Source organism: Pithys albifrons, chromosome 9 (genome assembly GCF_047495875.1).
Source record: "Pithys albifrons albifrons isolate INPA30051 chromosome 9, PitAlb_v1, whole genome shotgun sequence".
Classification (NCBI taxonomy): Eukaryota; Metazoa; Chordata; class Aves; order Passeriformes; family Thamnophilidae; genus Pithys; species Pithys albifrons.
In genome coordinates, this window is record NC_092466.1 from 7,631,618 (window position 1) to 7,649,096 (window position 17,479).

Genomic DNA, 17,479 nt, shown 5'->3' on the forward strand with positions numbered 1-17,479 from the left:
CAAGGAATTTATCAGCATAAAGACTGTACCTTGAATTTAAAGTCACTCAGTTTTTAATTTTTTACCTTTTAAAGTTTAAAAGTAACTGTAAAATATTGTAATTTTAATTTTAATCCCTCGTTACAAGAGCAAAAAACCTGTGGAGGGCTAAGAGTTGAACTCAGTGATCCTTTGGGATACCAAGTGAGCACATCCTGTGAACCATATTCATGTTGGAAATTGTATTCTGTGCTACTGCCATAATTCCTGCTGTATGCAGAAAAATTGCTAAGAATTTTTCTAACTAAAAGAAATTCAAGATCTTTTTTTTCTCTGTTTCTGGCCTTCCCCAGTTAATTGCATTTTACCGCATTTCAAGTGCAAAAAAGTAAGTTCTGTATTTTAGATCTGACACAAAAGCAGGACAGAAAGAATCCATTCTATTACCACACATTTTTGACCATTTTTATGGGGAAAACCCACACCATCAGCAAGTTTGGAGGATGAAACTGGCAATTTCTTTCATCACTTGTTAGTTCATTCTCAAATGCAGCCTCAAGTAGACCATCACAGGAAAGGGATAAAGTTTTCCCTGCCCTATCACTTTATATGAAGAATCCTGTATGAGGGAGAATTTTAGTTTCAAAAGTAGCTCAGGTTGGCGGTAACTGGTTTAATGGGAATCCTGTCTGTCAGGACATCGTTCTTGGTAAAGTGTTGCTGAAAATAGGACTTCCTAGCAGTTATGTGGCTCAGTCTTGTTGTTTGTCCTTTAGTTAATAAGCAGCATTTTCTTTCTTAAACCATCAGAGTTGGTTTTTAGAGCAGATGTGAGAACCCAAGAACTGACTGACATTTGTTTTATTGCTCTTGCACAGTTGATGAACTTCAAAAACGCGTACAGCAATCTGAAAATCCTGCACCACCTCCTCCTCCACCGCCCCCTCCTCCTCTGCCTCCACCCCCTCCTCCCAACCCTATACGGTAAGTGCCTAAATCAAAGGGCACAGCGTTAATTCTTTGCACAAGCAGAATTCATTATATGTGTTTGCATCCAAGCAGGTTTTTTTTTTAAAGAAAAAAAAGTGCTTTCTACACCCGTCTTGGGCTCTTTACGAGCAGGACAGAGGCCATGCCCCACCTACCAACAGAGGAACACCCTGACCAGTTTTGAACAGTGTCTGCCTTGCCAAGCCTAACAGATTGTCTAGACTGTGACTTTGGAGGAGGAGGAGGAGAGATACCTGTCTCCTTTAGATTTAGGAGATTATTTTTTTCTATTCACCTGATAGCTGTAATTACAGACTTGTGAAATGCTTTTTACTGCAAAGAAAACTCCTTTGAACCAAAGGATATGTTGGATTACTGTGTGTCCCTTCCTGTTGGGTACTGATGATGAAGAGCAGGCTCCACTGAGTTCCCACAATTACTTTCATAAGTTAAAAAGAAAAAAACCAAACCCCAAACAGAAAATCATCACCCCGTCATTGAGCAGTTTGGGTGAACTTACCAAAACTCAGCCTGATTTTTGTAAAGGACTATAAAAGAGGCTGATCAGTCTGTGATGTACCAGGCGTTAGACCCAAATGAATTAATGAAGTAAACCCTAAAGGGTGCTTAGTTAATTTTAGAAGCTGACAACATGTATGTCATGTTGCCTGCTTGGTTTTAAAAATAAATGTACTTTGATGACACTTTCCAACCTTCTGTAACAGAAATGACATACAGGAGTCTTGTTAACTACTGTGTTAAATATAATAGAGATGATTAGTAGGGAGAATTCATCCCTTTGTGCATCTTGGGTAGTTTTTAGAAACTAAACATGTTCTGAACAATTGTGTTGGGTCTTTTGCTTCTTTTATATCCTTTGACTCTTTCAGCTTGCTTGCTTGTTTCTCACTAATGCATAGCCTGAATTAACTGTGTTGAGGTATTGTGCAGTTGTGTTTTGTTTAAAATTTTGCCCTTTACTGTTTGGAATAGATAAAACTATTCATTTTAAGCCCTGTAGTAGCTAAGCCAGAGTATTTCCTCACGCGCTGTGACATTTATGTGTGTAGAAGTTATTTCAGAGTGTAGGCACTGGATGCTGCTTTTTTCTGGAACAGTTTTGCCCCTTTATGCCAGGGATGTCTCTGCACTCTGTAAGGAGCAGTGCTCAGGAGGGAGTCACAGACCCCACTGGCACATCAGATGTGCACAGGAGCTTGTGCGTGGGCTTGAAGATGAATCATTTACTTGCCTGGACTTCTACAGTTTGACTATAGTGAGGGGATGATTATTTGACACTGTAAGAAGATTACAAACTTGGAGATGGTGAAGAGATACTGATCACCATATTTAAGTGTCCTCTGGAGAACAATATTTCAATATCTACAGCTCTTCTTGCCATTTATTATAGCAGAGCAGCTTTGATTTGTCAGGTGTCACAATGAGACTGTCTTTTAATATTCAAATCTGGAGTGTTTTGATTTATGCCTAATGTCGGTTAAAAAGAAATAAATTTCTGTGGTGCATTTTGATGGGAGGCATTGTGGGGGGTAATTCAGTGCATACATCTGCATTCAAGAACTGGTAAATGAGTCTTTTGTAAGTAGCTGTATAATCAGGTATAAGCAAGCTGTTGGTGTGTCACGTTCCTGCTCATTCTGACAGTGTGTAATGGAGGACAGAATGACAATCTGCAGTTTCATTTCCCCAAAAGGTCTCTCATGTCAATGATTCGCAAGAGATCTCATTCCAACACCAACGTGAGCAAGAAAGAGAAGCCTCCTCAGCAGGAATCAGGTACAGCTCATCCCCTCTCGAGTCTTGTGGCTCATCCACTGGGAACTGCAGGTAAAGCTGGTGGGAATGAGCTGCGGATACAGATGGTGATTCAGGTGCTTTTGATTATCAACATTAACAACAGCTGTCCATGTTCCATCACATTCCTCTACCTTGCAGTGTGGAAAGGGGATTGCAGCACCAAGATGGGAAGTGGTATCCTGGGTTCTGTAGCTTTGGTATTCCTGTGAGGGGTGGCTGAGGAGACTGGGCTTGTCTACTTTGGAGAAAAGGAGGCTGAGGTGTGACTTTATTGCTCTCTACAGATTCCTGAGGATGGGACAGGGAGAGGGAAGTGATGAGCTCTTCTCCCTGGGATCCAGTGAGAGGAGACGTGGGAGTGGTTCAAACCTGCATCAGGGAATATTCAGAGTGGACATTAGGAAGAACAGGCTTCCCCAGAGAGGTGCTCGATGTCCCAAGGCTGTCAGTGTTTAAGAGGCTCTCAACAACATGATTTAAGTTTTGGTCAGCCACAAGGTGATCTTTGTAGGTCCCTTCCAACTGAAATATTCTGTTGTGTTCTATTATTTCGAGAATCCCAAGTAAATTTGTGTAGCCCTCATAGCCATCTCTGCCTCTGCAACTGATCTGATGGTCAGCATTCAGTTTACTTTTCCCAAATGGATTTTAGTATGAAGTCTTTGAGGCTGCAGATCAAAAAGCTAAAGGGAAGACCTAGCCCTTGCTGTAACTGAAGAAAAGTTCTAATCTTCCTTCTTCTGACTCCAGTGCTAGTCAGATGTGCCACTGAGCTGATTTCGTTCATCCCTGAGGTGCCAGAAAAAATTCTTACTCTTTTTTTTGTCCCTTGGAAAAGAAAGTGTGGGGTTGTTTTTCTTGTGGGTTCACAAAGGACTTGACAAGATGAGCACTTAGCTGGGTATGGTGATGTGCTGGGTGAGATGGGTGGGGGGAACAGGGCAGCCCTGAGCTGTTACACTGACTGTGCAGCAGATTGGGGGGACTTATGCTTATTAATTGATAATGTTATTAATCGATATACCTATAATAGAATTTGCTCAGTAGTTATTATAAAATTCACTGTATAACATACAGCAAAACTCACAAGGTACAGACCTGTCCTTGAAGATGCCATACCAAGAGGCCCCAGAGCCTGTTGGACTAATTCAAACAGCCAGGATACCCTATGAAACAAAGATATATCAGAAAATATGTCAAAGGAACAACATAAGTAGAGAAATTCGCCAATTAGACCAGTTACAGTTGCCAACAAGTCCGGTTTGAAGCAGTTTTGAGCGAAAGGTAAAAAGTTCATGAGAGGAAGACAACTAACTTCCTCCTCAAAGACCACCAGAGACCCTGCCGCGAATTCCCGGGAGGAAAAGTGCAGGCGCAGGAAGGAGTGGCACGGGGCGGAGAAAATGGAAATCAGTTCTTGAAACTCATTATAATAACCTTGCCCTCTCTAAGAAAATAATGTTTATGCATGAAGAAATGATAAATATGTATAGCTTATTTGCATATAAACCAGTTGTTAACTCGTCCAGGTGTGTGTGTTTTTGGAGGAACCCCCATGCACCCAGGCCCGGAATAAACGTACCTCTTTATAACCTCCCTGGATAGAGAGTCACACAGCTCGTTGAGTTGCACCCTGGCAAACTGGTGCTGCCTGAAGTAGTTGTACTGTGGCAGCACTGAGAGGCTCAACCTGTGCCTCCAAACTGGAGACCCTGCAGCGTGTGCAGGGCTTTGTGCTTCCACAGGTTCCGTGGCAGAGGCAGAAGAACAAACCCAGCAGGCACTAAGCAGAGAGCAGGCTATATATAGCGTAATACAGGGAAATTTCCAAACTTTCAAATGGCTTCATGTTTGCAATTTCTTCTGTCCAGAGCCTCTCCAAGGAGCTTGTTTGTTAAATGCTTCAGTTTTCACCCCTTAATTTATGTCTTGTGAAGTTGCCACTCAGAGTTGACTGTAATGCTAATCCTTTAATAATACTGAAAACCTAAAACAAAACAGAGCCTTGCACTAAGGTGGCTCTGCATGCAAAGTAACAGCTGAAATTGCATTTTATTGTTGTTAATGGAAGCTGGAAACTTAGTAGGTTGAGAACAGGAGTTAAGTAGAGATTTACAAATGATCATGAGTGCCTGAAGACTCGCCAGTCAGAGAGGCATTGCCAGTTAAATAACCAAGGGTTTTCTCGCTGTTTCTCTCTTCCTTCTGAAACAGCAGGAGTTTGTTTGTAGCGAATTGCTTAACTCATTTGCTGCCACTTAAACAAAGAAGGAAACCTGGCTGAAATTATAGGTATAGGATATAACTGTTAAAGAAAAATCTCCTGTTAGGAAACTAATGGTATGTAGGTAAGGCTGGATTGCTGGGTGGAACCAACATGCAGGAACTGGGGAAAGAAGGTATTACCCCTCCCATTTTTCATGTGAGGAACTGAAGAATAGAGGGACCAGGGCATGTACCTGGGGGAATTTTTGGGAACTGGTTACCAATCTGAGAGAAATAAGGGTGTTGGCCTGGAAAAAATAATTAGAGAAGTGACCTTGTACTGAAATCTCTGAGGAAGAGTCAGTCTTATCTTTGAGTAAAAGTCCAATTATGGTGCCTTCATTTGTCAGGGTTCCTTACCTTGAAGTGCCCTAGATGTTCTGATTACACCTTTTTGTTGAGACTATCACAAACAGTGATTGCAGTAAATACTATGAAACTCACTATATGTTCTCTAAACCCCGTTCTTTCATTATTTATTAGCAAACTTTAACAGTTCTGACCTTTCTTCAATCACATATAAACTGCTTTTTCTCTTTGTAGTTGAGCTGTTCTTAAAATAAAAATAAAAGAAGGAGAAAGTTCTTTCTTGATCTAGTTATTATATCCAACTTGAGGCTTGTTTTGACCCCTGTTAAGGACTTAGAATGAGTGATTTCTATCCCATACCACCAATTAAGCTTTTATATTTGAAACAGCTTGTTTGTGAAATTAAAGCCTGACACTAAATTGTCTTAGAATACAGAAACTGCATTTCTATGAATCATCAATAGTACCCTGACAAGGGAGAGAGCAACTCTTTTTAAAATTCCTGTTATATAAGGTACAACGTTGCAGCTTTGAATAGCATCAACCCTATTTCTCCATGTATTTAAGTACCCCTCTTTTTGGTATGGCATGTGAAGTGTCTTTTGTTACATTATCAAGACTCCTGATAATTTAACAGGTATTGTTTAGGTTCATCACACAGTATCCCATGTCACTGGAATATTTTGCAGTCCTAATACCAAATCTCTTGGGAAAGCAGCCATTTCCTTTCATGGTATTTCAGTTTTGCCCTCTAACTTGAAGCAATGTTCTTTAAACGTGTGGGTTTAGTTCAGTCTAAGGTGTTAGTGTTGTTCCAGCCAGGTTCTCAAACCATGGGGAACAGGAGACATGGTTGGTACTCCCGTGCACTCAGGCCTTGCCATGGGGCATTATCAGCCTGTCCTGTGCCAGTGAAGCTGCAGCAATTTCTGCTGAGCCACAGTAAGGAGACACAGTGGCAGCAGAGCCATACCTGCAGCCCTTGGTGCTTCAGACAATCGCACTGAGCTTTTGCAGTTCCCAAACACACACAAGAGCTTTGCGTTTCAGGAGCTGCTTCTGCCCAGACTTCTGGGGTTTGGCATTTGCAATGTCCATTTGCAATGTTTGGCATTTTATCCTTGAAGAGCTTGTGGCAGTTTAGCTGACAGCAAAGATCTCTAATAGCTCTGTACCCAGCAAGCAGAATTCCTGATAAGTCGAGATGAGGTTGCTGGTTTCTGCTGCCATATAGATGTGAGCAGTGTGAGGTAACCTGTCTCTGTGGTGTGGAGAAGGAAGAGTGAGATAGCAGTTCTGTAAGAAATGCCCTGCGAACAGCCCACTTAAGGGGAGAAAAATAAGCCTTGATATATTTATGTTTATAATTTATCTTGTTAATAGAAGTGGGAAAAAGCACGGATCTGGATAGTACATGAGCAATATGCAACACACATACAGGCAGGAAGGCCTACTGCACAGTCTAAGAACATTGTATATATAAACATTGTTTCATCATTAAAACTAATTTATGATTATGGGAACTGGCTGTCTGTGGCAGGCAAGCTGTTGAAGAGGCTGTTTCTTATGTTTTTTCTTTGTTCCAGTTCTCTTTAGTTCATATCTGGAATGTGATGTAGTCTTTGATTTTTGGAACAGGTGAAGAAGTTACAGATCTGAAGAGGCAAGCTGTGGAAGAAATGATGGACAGAATTAAAAAGGGAGTTCACCTGAGACCAGTCAACCAGTCAAGCAGGCCTAAAACAAAGGTTTGGAATGAATAGCAGAGCAATAATATTAGCTAAGTGCAGTAATTTACACAGAAAAGAAATCAGTCTTTCTTTAAACGTTCAGAAGAATGTATTTTCCTCACCTTATTTACTTTGCTTGATTTTGGATAAAATTAATTAGAACAGCATACTGAAGAACAGAAAAAGAAATTAAGCCAGCAGTAAGTAAACAGAAGGCCAGATTCTTTCACACAGAAAGAAACTTGTAAACAAACAGCTACTGAGAAGCACAGAGAATAACTGAATTGGATAGAGGGGTTGATCAAGAAGTAGCCTGTATTTAGCACCATTTCTTTCTTTTATGCAACACTAAAACCTAATACCTGAGTGTGGCTACTATAAACATTGCTTACCCTCTTCACAGAAGTATAATCTTTATGTATAGTCTGTGATTCAGTGTTAAGAGCTGAGGCTCTTCCCTTCATCTGTGTAAGAAAAGAGATTGAATAATACCCATGTGCCCACAGGAGGAGGGAGCAGAGCAATGTAACACAACTGCAGCGTGTGCACAGACCCTCGTGGGAAGTGTGTCTTCAAGTACAGTCTGTCATGGTCCATTTCATGTGTTCTTTGACATGTGTATGTTGTGCTTGTTTACAGCCAGAAGCACCAAAGCCCTCTGAAAGTGCAATGAAAGAATTAAAAGGGATTCTGGTAAGAGAACTTCCAGTTTATATTTCATTTTCTTTTCTGGTTTGAAGCCATAGAGCAGTTTAGGAGCAAATCTTCCAGTTCCACATTTAGTTGACTTAAGGGTTGTTTTGGTCTTGCTGTTGGTTTTGCTAACAGAATATGTTTTAGAGAAAACCAGCCTGTGAACTCTGCTCTGGGTTTGTATGGTCCTGCCACTAGAGGGGATATTATGGTCTGCATCTGCCACAGATCCTTTGGAAACTTTCCAAGTACTCACAGTGGGGATGCTTAGGGATGGAGAGGCAGATGAATATCTGTATCTAGTCAAAGTAAAGCCCCTGGACTGCACCACATACAGTAGATGTGGAGTTCTCCTCATCAACTCCTGCTCTCTCCAGAGGCCCCAGATTTCTTGTTAGTGCAGACAAAGCCTAAATAAAGCAAGAGCTCTAGCCTGTCTGCATTTAAATTTTGAAAAATTTGCTTCTGAATAGCTGTCCACATACCCATTTATCACTAAATAAAAACACGAGGTGCGTGTTTGATCCTGCTGAGAGCTAAGTTTGCTCCTGTTGTGTCCTTTGCTCATGTGTTGCATTGTTTTAACTGGTTGCTTTTTTTGCACAAGTGCTAAAATTGTGTCAAACAGTCAGAAGGAGCTCTTCTGACTTCTGTAACCCTGAAGCTTTTCAAGATGAAGTGCAACTTCGGTATGTAAGGTGAAATTCTGCCAATATTGAAGCAAAATGGTTCACTTGCACTCTCGGGAGGGTGAGGATAATCGTTCTCCTTATCCATGATAGCACCTAAACAGCCTTTATAAAAACAAACAGCCTCAGTATTGTGTTGGGTGATGCAAGTCAGTGTAGGCACAGAGAGTGTAGGCACAGCCTGTGCTGAGCTTTAAAATCACAAAGCGGGGCACTAAGGACGTGTTAAACTCCCTGTTCTCCAGTCACATGAAAGCAGGGAAGAGGGGAAGAAATAATCTCGAGAGCCACCAGACCTTAATGCTGAACTCTAATTAGAACGACACATAATTAAATGCAGAGGTAAATAGGAAAGGAATAAAATGCAACATGGAGACTGTGTTTTAAATGGAATTCCATAATTACAGGAATAGTTGGATATTGTGTTCTGTTTGGATCAGCAAGGCTTGGACAGAGTGATCCTGCCGAAGGTCCTTTCATTTTCTAACAGCTGTTTTATTTCTTCAACACTATCTCTCTGACACCAGAGGAAACTTGATTATGTACTTCGGAGGGAGCAGAGAGAAACCTGCAGTCACTGCACTTCTGCATCTGGCTCATTGCTTTTGAGCTTTCAGGGTATTTGGAGTGTAAGACAAACTGTAAAATCCAGCTCCAGTCTATTCTTGAGACCAGTGATTATGCACAGTCAGACAACAAACATGGGGGTGGAATGTGATGGAGTAAACATTTGTTGTTACTATGCTAATTATGTATTTTGTCTAGACCTCTATGTAATTGTTACAAACAAAACACGTTTATGTTCTGTAAATTGCAGAGTTCGAGTGACTATTTTCTGATATGTGTATGTTTGTGCAGGTCTGAACTGCACTGCTAATGAATAACCTGCTTAGTTACATTTCAAATAGTTACAAAAGAAAATATTTTAAGGTTTAGGCAAGAGTGAAGCCTTAAGAGTTACTTGGCAGGGTGCCTGAAAGCAGCACAACTTTTGCAACCTGGAATGCTGTTTCCTTTTGTCCTTGGCTGTTTCTGCTCAGAAGTTACAAGCTTGTCAACAGAAGATGTTAAGAGTATGTTGTTATGGTCTGGAAAAATGCTATACAAGTCTGACATGTTTTGGAAGGCTGAATAAGCAGGATTTCTGGGCATTCCTAAAGATGGCAAGACTCAGAGGGAAAATGAAATAGTATGTGGATACCAAATTTTCAGTTGCATTATAAACATTTTGGGGGAATTTTACAATCAAGTTCTGATCCAGTGACTGACTCTTGTAATTTGGGAAATGCATGCAGTATGCACTGTGTGCATCTTTAAATTCCTCTGGGCAAGTTTGTGAGGTTTCAGGCTTTGCTTAAAGCCTCTTTCCCCCCCACCTTAAGAAAAGTGCTCCTAGACTTGCAGCTTCACTGATACTGCATGCTAACCTTGGCATAAGACAGTAACACTGTGTATTTCTGTTTTGTATGCATCAAAAAGTGTTTCAACTTGAGATCTAACTCTGTGAAAAAGAGAAACGTTGAAACAGACATAGGATCAGGTTTATGACAGATCAGCTGGATTATAGGATATAATATGCTGCAGTTTTAGCTAATATTAACTGACGTCTGCAGATACATGTACACACCAGGACACAGCAATATGGGACTGGAGCAGTAAAACAGTGGATCTTTGGCTTTTTGCCATCAGTGGTTACTTGTGGGCATGAAAATGGTCTAGCAGTTTAAAATCATTTACATGTTAGGATGGAGGAAGTTGGCAGTTCTTTGAAACATGAAAATTTGTTCATTAGTGATCTAGAGCATCTTTCTTAAGCCTGATATCAAACTCTAATGTGTGGTAAGTGTGGTTTATCCCTGCATCAGGAAATTCAGGTAAGGGGAGGAGTGATGAGCTGATCCCCAGATACTCACTGTTGTACTAAGGGAAGAGCTCGGCTTGCTGCTTTAGAACTGCAGTTTAAAACAATTCTGAAGTTGTGCATATGAGATGCTTGGCAGGACATTAATATGTCCTCAGAGAGGTTCTCATGCCTATTTCTTGCTGTAGGAAACACTGAATAAGTCCACTAGTTCCCGAAGCTTGAAGTCCCTTGAAACAGACAGCGGCGAAACGGAGCTGGAACGGGTTCTGCGGCGCCGGAAAGTGACCACGGACCAGGACAGTGGCAGTAAGTGCTGCCCTCCTTTGGAGTCCTCTTCCTCTCCCTGCATTAAGTGACTCTGGAAGTTTGACTTTCTCTTCCAGACTGTTGCCATTTTAGCCATTATGGAGAACTCTGCCTACTTCTCCAGTGACTCACTTCCTGTTGCACCTGTTGCTTTTCATCCCCATTTTCTCCAAGAGATGCCTCTGTCAGGATTTTCTGCACACACAGACATGCACTCAGGTTCCTCTTTCCAGCCTGGAGCTCAGATGTTGTTGCTGCAGTTAATAGTCTGAGCCTACTGTGAAAATACTCTTGAAAGTAATGGTAACCAGAGAAATGAGGTTTTGGGACTGCTGATTTGAATTATCATCTCTGCAGTTTTTATACTGTGCTTTGCAGTTTTTATCTGTAAAAACCTGCTGATGTTTTGCTTGGTTGCACACACAGTTTGTGCATGTGTAAGTCTGTGCCACAGTTGATGCAGATGTGACTGGTTTGAATGTCACTGTATAGTTTTATCTTGGACTTTGTAAACAGTTCACTGGCTCCTCATTAGTGTGGAGAACAGGCTTTTCTGTCATCAGGGAGCTCTTGCTGCTGCTCCAGGCTGGGAGAGCACTGGCAGGTTGTGACTGGGTGGTGCTGGGCAGCAGGACTTGCCTCCCCAGAAGGTGAGGGGATTGAGAGCATGACTGTGTCAATACAGCAAGCACTGCTTGGGGTACAAGAAGGGGTTAATCTTGGTGGGGAGAGAAGAAGCTGCAAATACAGTGTTTTGACACTCCATGCACTGGATGCTGTTCGTTAAATTTCCATTTTGATTTCTACCTTTGGCCTGAGTTCTGCTGTGCTGGTGTGTTGTCTGTAGACCAGTCATTCTGGGTAACAGAAGCACTGAACTTTCTTTGGGTTTTAGGTCCCACTGGAATCTTGGCCACATCAGAATCAAAGTCTCTCCCTGTGCTGGGTTCAGGAGCCAATGCTGCACAGACAGTGTTGAACAAGAAGGACGTGGAGACAGAATTCACTTCCAAAGTACCCGACTCAGGTCCTGTCTCCAACCAGCCTAAGGGTGCAACAGGCTCCAAGCCTACTTTACAGTAAGTAGAGTATGGTTTTCTAGATATATTTTAGTACCAGATGTGTTTAGCTGGTGCATTTTGAAAGTTATTTGGTATCCATTTTGGTTAACAAGATAAATATACAGTCTGCAGCTGTTTGCCACTGATTCCTCAAATAATTTTCAGTCTCATGTGAAAGTACAAATAAAATTCTCTGCAATAAAGTTCTTTTCCTCTAAAATGTGTGAACATTCTTCAAAAAAGGTTCATCTTTTCTGTCACAAAAAAGAATTCAAGATTTTTTGAGGAATAGCAGGGTTGAGGGTTTTTTCCAGTTCCTGGAGAGAAGAGGGAAGATAGTTATATTGTCAACTCTTGATTAAAAGTAGTTCTAGAAAATATTTCAAAAAATACAATCATGAGTCTTCTTGGTTTGTATGCAGGTGTGCAGGGCAGTTTCTGTTGAACCAAAACAAGTCCTGACTACTCCTCTTAAAAGTTTGTTGGTAGAAATCTTGAATTACCTTGAAAACTCAAGATTTATTGAATAAATAAATAAAGAATTCAATTAATGCTGCATTTGCACAGGTGGGCAGCAGAAACTTTGGTTACAGCAGACTGAAGACCCAAGGTGCCAGTTCAGCATCAGAGAGTTAAACTTCTTTCAGCAGTATTTATTTCAGAAAGATTCCCCTGGGGAGTGGTTTGTTTCACAACAATCCAAAGCTCCTGTTGGATTTGGGCTGTGCACTTGCCTGGGTTCCCTTGCCAGGTTGTTTGTCAGTTTGTCACTTTAAGAAAAGGAAATAGATGAGACAAATCAGATTGGCAGAACATTGTAGTCATGGCTAATTAAACCTCTGATTTCCTGCTCCATCAGTTAAAAAATACCACCAGTGCCAATTCTAGCAAGTCTCTGTTGCTTGATTCAAAGGAGTAAGTCATGACAAATGAGCTGGATATTCACTTTGCATCTGTTTTTATGAACTGATACTTCACTCTTGTGCAGGTACTTTCATCATTTATTTCTGAGTGGATAAAGAGCCCAATTTCCTTTTGTGCTCTACAGTTGTATTTAATTTGCACCAAGTATTAAAAGCAGAATGCTTTTTCCAAAGATATGTATTTTCGCCTTTTCTTTCATTTAAGTATCCTCAGAAGAAAGATGATCTTCATTTGAATTTAATCTGAAAGATGAAGATTTGTTCAACAATTAATTTGACATGAATAATGCCCTTGCATTTTCTTGAACTCCTACCCTGAAAGATGAGGTTGTTCCTGAAAAATACTGTTTGTAGTTTGTGCATTTCTACAATTTTGAACAGATCAGAAAATACAAGCAACTCGCACTACCTTTTGTGCACCTTTATTCCACCAAACTAAGTGGAAATAGCATTTACAAGAAAGGAAATGAAATAATTGCAGACCCCAAGGTCTCTCAGAATGCATGGTGAATTGACAGTGAAAAGGATCTTGTGCTGACAGTCACAGTTGTTATGTGTTATAAAAGCATATGTGAAGCTCAATTTATTTCTCAGCTTGCCTATTCAGTGACATGCTGAAAGACACATTTCACTTTAATTTATCTGTTTAAAGCATTAAAACAAATGTGGTGGGCCAGACTCCTCAGTGCTGCAGGGCTGCTTTGCCTGAGTCCCAGGTGAATCTGCTTAATTGCAAAGGCTCATCCTTAAGGATGGTTTTCCAGCGACAGAGAAGGTGCTGGAGCTCTCCCACTCCTCTGCAGGTGGGCTGGGCTTGCAGGAGGAGCAGCAATAACCTGCAGGCTTCAGACCACATTGCAGTGCAGTTACTTCTCTCTCCTGGGTGGTGTTTGCAGCAGAGGTTGGTGGAAGCAGCCTCCAGACTGAAGGCACTGTTTGGAACCAGGGCTCATCTGATGGAGGCATCAGAGGAGGTTCCTTTGGCTGGTATGTCTGACATCCAGCTCTGTATTTAGGCAGTTTTCTGGGCTCTCCTGGGTGCATTTGTACCAGCAGTTTAGTTTAGATCAGCAGAGTTCTTCTGAAGCAAATCTCTCTATTCTCATTTGCTGTGCTTTGATTTGTATCCTGGAGTGTTCTTAGAACATAAACTGGATTCCTGGATTCATTGGATGAGTGAAACTAAACCAGGAGATGTGACCCAGCTTTCAGTGGGTGGCTCACCGGCCATGTGAGAGCCAGTTCAGTGAGTAACTCCCCCTGAAATGTGTGGTCTGAAGCCATTTCCCTCTTATACATCTGCTCCTCTTGCACCACATTCCCTTAAGTACCACTTGTGTTCAATAAGCAAACACTACACTGCCTGAACCAGATACCCTAAATGATAAGGGCATACAAAAATTTACTGAGGGAAGACTTCATTGCAGTTTCAGCTTCCTCATGAGAAGAGCGGGGGCAGGCACTGATCTCTTCTCTCTGGTGACCAGCGACAGCACCTGAGAGACTGGCCTGAAGTTGTGTCAGGCAAGGTTTAGGTTGGATGTTAGAAAAAGGTTCTTCCCCAGAGGTATTTGGGCACTGGACAGGCTCCCCAGGGCAGTGGTCACAACACCAAGGCTGACAGAGTTCAAGGAGCATTTGGATGATACTCTGAGGCACATGGGATGGTCCCAGGCAGGGTTGGACTCGATGATCCTTGTGGGTCCCTTCCAGCTCAGCATATTCTGTGATTTTTTAACGTAATTGAGAAGAAACATTTGAGTTCAGGAGGTGTTATTTCAGTGCAGGAGATTGTTAGAAGGGCCTGGAGCCTCTAAGCAAATGATTTGGAATGTGTAGAATTTTGCTGAGGTGGTGGTGAGAGGGGAGGCAGCAGCAGTGTGTGTCCTGTACAGAAACTGAGGCCTCACCTCCGTGTGCAGGTAACTTCCTCTGAAAATCTCTTCCCCAGTGTTTAACCCAGCATGAGTGTAATTCTGTGACAGCTGCTTAGAAGAGAATAGGTGACAATTTAGTTCCCTTGGGAGCAAAGGGAGTTCCGGTGACCCCCTGCAGTGTGTAGGCACAGAGAGAAAAGGTGTGTCTGGCTCTGCCCCTGGGATTGTTGGGCCTTTGGTGGGGTTTTCTTCAGCACTTTGTGTTTCTGGGCAGCAGAGTTCTCTGCTAACAGAGTGAACTACAGAGAGGGTTAGTCTTAATCTGATGATTTTATACAATTAAAGGATTTGCCCTTCTCCTGGCTGTAATCTTAGTACGCCCGAATCATCTACCAGCTCTGCAGGGAGCAGCTCAGCCTCAGAGAGACAGCACTGCAAAGGTTTTCAGTGCAGCTTGAAACAACAAATGAAGGAAGCAATGGGATGTTCTGGAAGTTTGAGGATGTTCTCAGTTTATAACTGTTTTAAAAGCTACTGTCACACATTTTTCTTAGTGTGTTCCCCTTGTGAGCCTCCTCAGTGTAGGCAGAGGCTCTCTAAGATTCTTCATTTAAATGAATTTGCCAATCTTTTTGAGCATTTTCAAAAAAACACCTACAACCCAGAACAATCTCCATGCTAAAGGAAGTCTGCAGTGCTGCTCTGCTGGCTGCTGCATTGACCACCTTTCTACTCCACTAGATTTATCAGGGGATTCTGAAATGGAGAAGGTTTCTTGCACTTTTTTCATAGGTATCTGGTGTTAACAGAAAGTACTGTCAGAGAAGGGAACAATGTAAAAGTCACTAGTGCCATTATTCTCCCTATGATTTCCTTTTGACAAATACTGGTAGTGGTGTGAAGACTTTCAAACTATTGCTTAGTATAAGCCTTTGGTCCTGTCTGTTTTATTCTCCTGCCTTATCAAGAATTCTGAAATATTTAATGAGCACATGTGCAGTTTTTGCTTTTATTCTCAGTGGAAGTTTTTGACTGAGCATAAAATTGAGTCAGCTCCTGTGGCACTTGGCTGAACTGAGACCTGCTCTCCTGTGCATCCTGACACCAGCACAGGCTGGTTAGTCCAGACCAGGCACAGGACAGTGGAGAGGCTGTTCCTTGGCAGACCCTCCCAGTGTGGTCACTGGGAAAGGGCACGGAGATGAGAGTGTGGAGTGATGGTTGTGCTCAGTTACAGGGAACTTGCAGGAAAATGGGGATGCTGGGGGGGTTGACATACAGGCCTGGTTTTTAAGTGTTACAAAGAAGCAACTGGTGGTAAGCAACAATCAAATTTGTTTAATCATAGAATCAGTTGGGTTGGAAGAGTCCTATGAGATCATCAAGTCCAACCGTTAATCCAGCCCCACTTTGATTACCAGATCGTGGCACTCAATGCCATGTCCAGTCTCACCTTGAAAACCTTCAGGGTCGGAAAATCCACCACCTCTCTGGGCAGGCCATTCTTCCTGATATCCAACCTAAACTTCCCCTGGCAGAGCTTAAGCCCATGCCCTCTTGTCCTACTGTTGGTTGCCTGAGAGAAGAGACCAATCCTCACCTGGCTACAATATCCTTTCAGGTAGTTGTAGAGAATGATAAGGTCTCCTCTGAGCCTCCTCTTCTCCAGGCTAAACAGCCCCCGGTCCCTCAGCCTTTCCTCACAGGACTGCAACTCTCATCTTTTGGGGAGTAAAGAATAACAGTGGTTGTGTTTTTGTTTTGAAAGCAGATTTGCTCTGAAGACAGCAGACAGCTGTTTCAGCATCCTGAGTACACTCATGTAAGGCCATGCATGTTAGTGCTGACTTTTGTAGCAGAAGTTACTTCCTACCATCTTGGGTTCCAGGCAGAGGATCTACATGGAGTCTCCAATGCTTGCACTGTGTAGTTGCAAAACCAGTCTTTGGTGGAATAGACTTTTGCTGGTGTTTTGTAAATATGCCATAAAAAACATGGATTTTCCTGTAGTGTTTTCCTTGAATGGTTTTGGTTTAGTCATTGGCTTTTACATATAGTGAGAAAATTGGGTGGGACTTAATTTTTACCATGATATTGACATAAAATTCTGGTTTCTAATGGAAATATATTGCAATGATTTCATTAACAGAGCACCAAGCATGGTTAAATAATGCCAAGATTCTAATAATAAGCAGAGGAAACAAAGAAAATCCAAGTCTCCGTTGACAGTCTGATCCTTACTTTGTCCTCTTGGATTCCTACTGTAAATTACATACAAAGGGCTCAGCAGTGCTAGTTCACAGACAGCCCATCAGGCATAACCCTTTAGTTTCACACCTTCTGTACATTCTGTAACTATAGAAATAGAATATATTGCTTTGGATACTCCTACATTATAGGCAGTCGTAAGTACTGTACATATCCCACACACTTAATCTAAAGTGCATGTATCATCCAAATCTGGATTTCCCAGTACAGATCTTATGTGTTTAGTCATAAAAACATGTGCAGACATGAACAACCGTGTGTGAGTGAGTACAATAGAACTATGTTCTCAGTTTCTGGCTTAAATATGTAGTTGGACAAATAACAAGAATACTGATAACAGCATTAACAATCTTAATGAGGGAAGAGCTTTGCATAGAACTAAATGCAAATACCTTGGCTGGACACATTTGTAATTGTTCAAAACTGTGGCAAACTCTGTAGTGATTGTTTTTCCCAAATTTATTTGTAGCAGTTAAAACTGTTTTTTGAAAGGGAGCACTGAAATTATGTTCATTCTTGCACTGAAACATTCTGCTCTTGAAAAACCATTGAAAGTGAGCTCTGAATACCTGATAAAGAGGGTTAGTAATTTTAACAGTGCCTCAGCTGTAACAGCAGCACTGTCAGGCTGGTGTTGCACCAGTGTAAAGGATTTGAAGAAGGGAGTACTAGTACAACAAAGTCGGATAGTAATTCTTATTTTTATG

At 41.7% G+C, this 17,479-nt stretch overlaps 1 protein-coding gene across 1 annotated transcript in view; it reads left to right on the plus strand.

Annotated features, from left to right (window-relative positions):
- SHTN1 (shootin 1) overlaps nucleotides 1-17,479 on the plus strand; it is a 62,410-nt gene that overhangs the window by 40,782 nt on the left and 4,149 nt on the right. Inside the window, exons 11-16 of the mRNA XM_071563401.1 lie at nucleotides 858-963; nucleotides 2,684-2,766; nucleotides 7,000-7,109; nucleotides 7,731-7,784; nucleotides 10,523-10,643; nucleotides 11,539-11,722. Coding sequence (XP_071419502.1) covers nucleotides 858-963; nucleotides 2,684-2,766; nucleotides 7,000-7,109; nucleotides 7,731-7,784; nucleotides 10,523-10,643; nucleotides 11,539-11,722 — 658 coding nt within the window. The remainder of the gene's footprint in view (nucleotides 1-857; nucleotides 964-2,683; nucleotides 2,767-6,999; nucleotides 7,110-7,730; nucleotides 7,785-10,522; nucleotides 10,644-11,538; nucleotides 11,723-17,479) is intronic.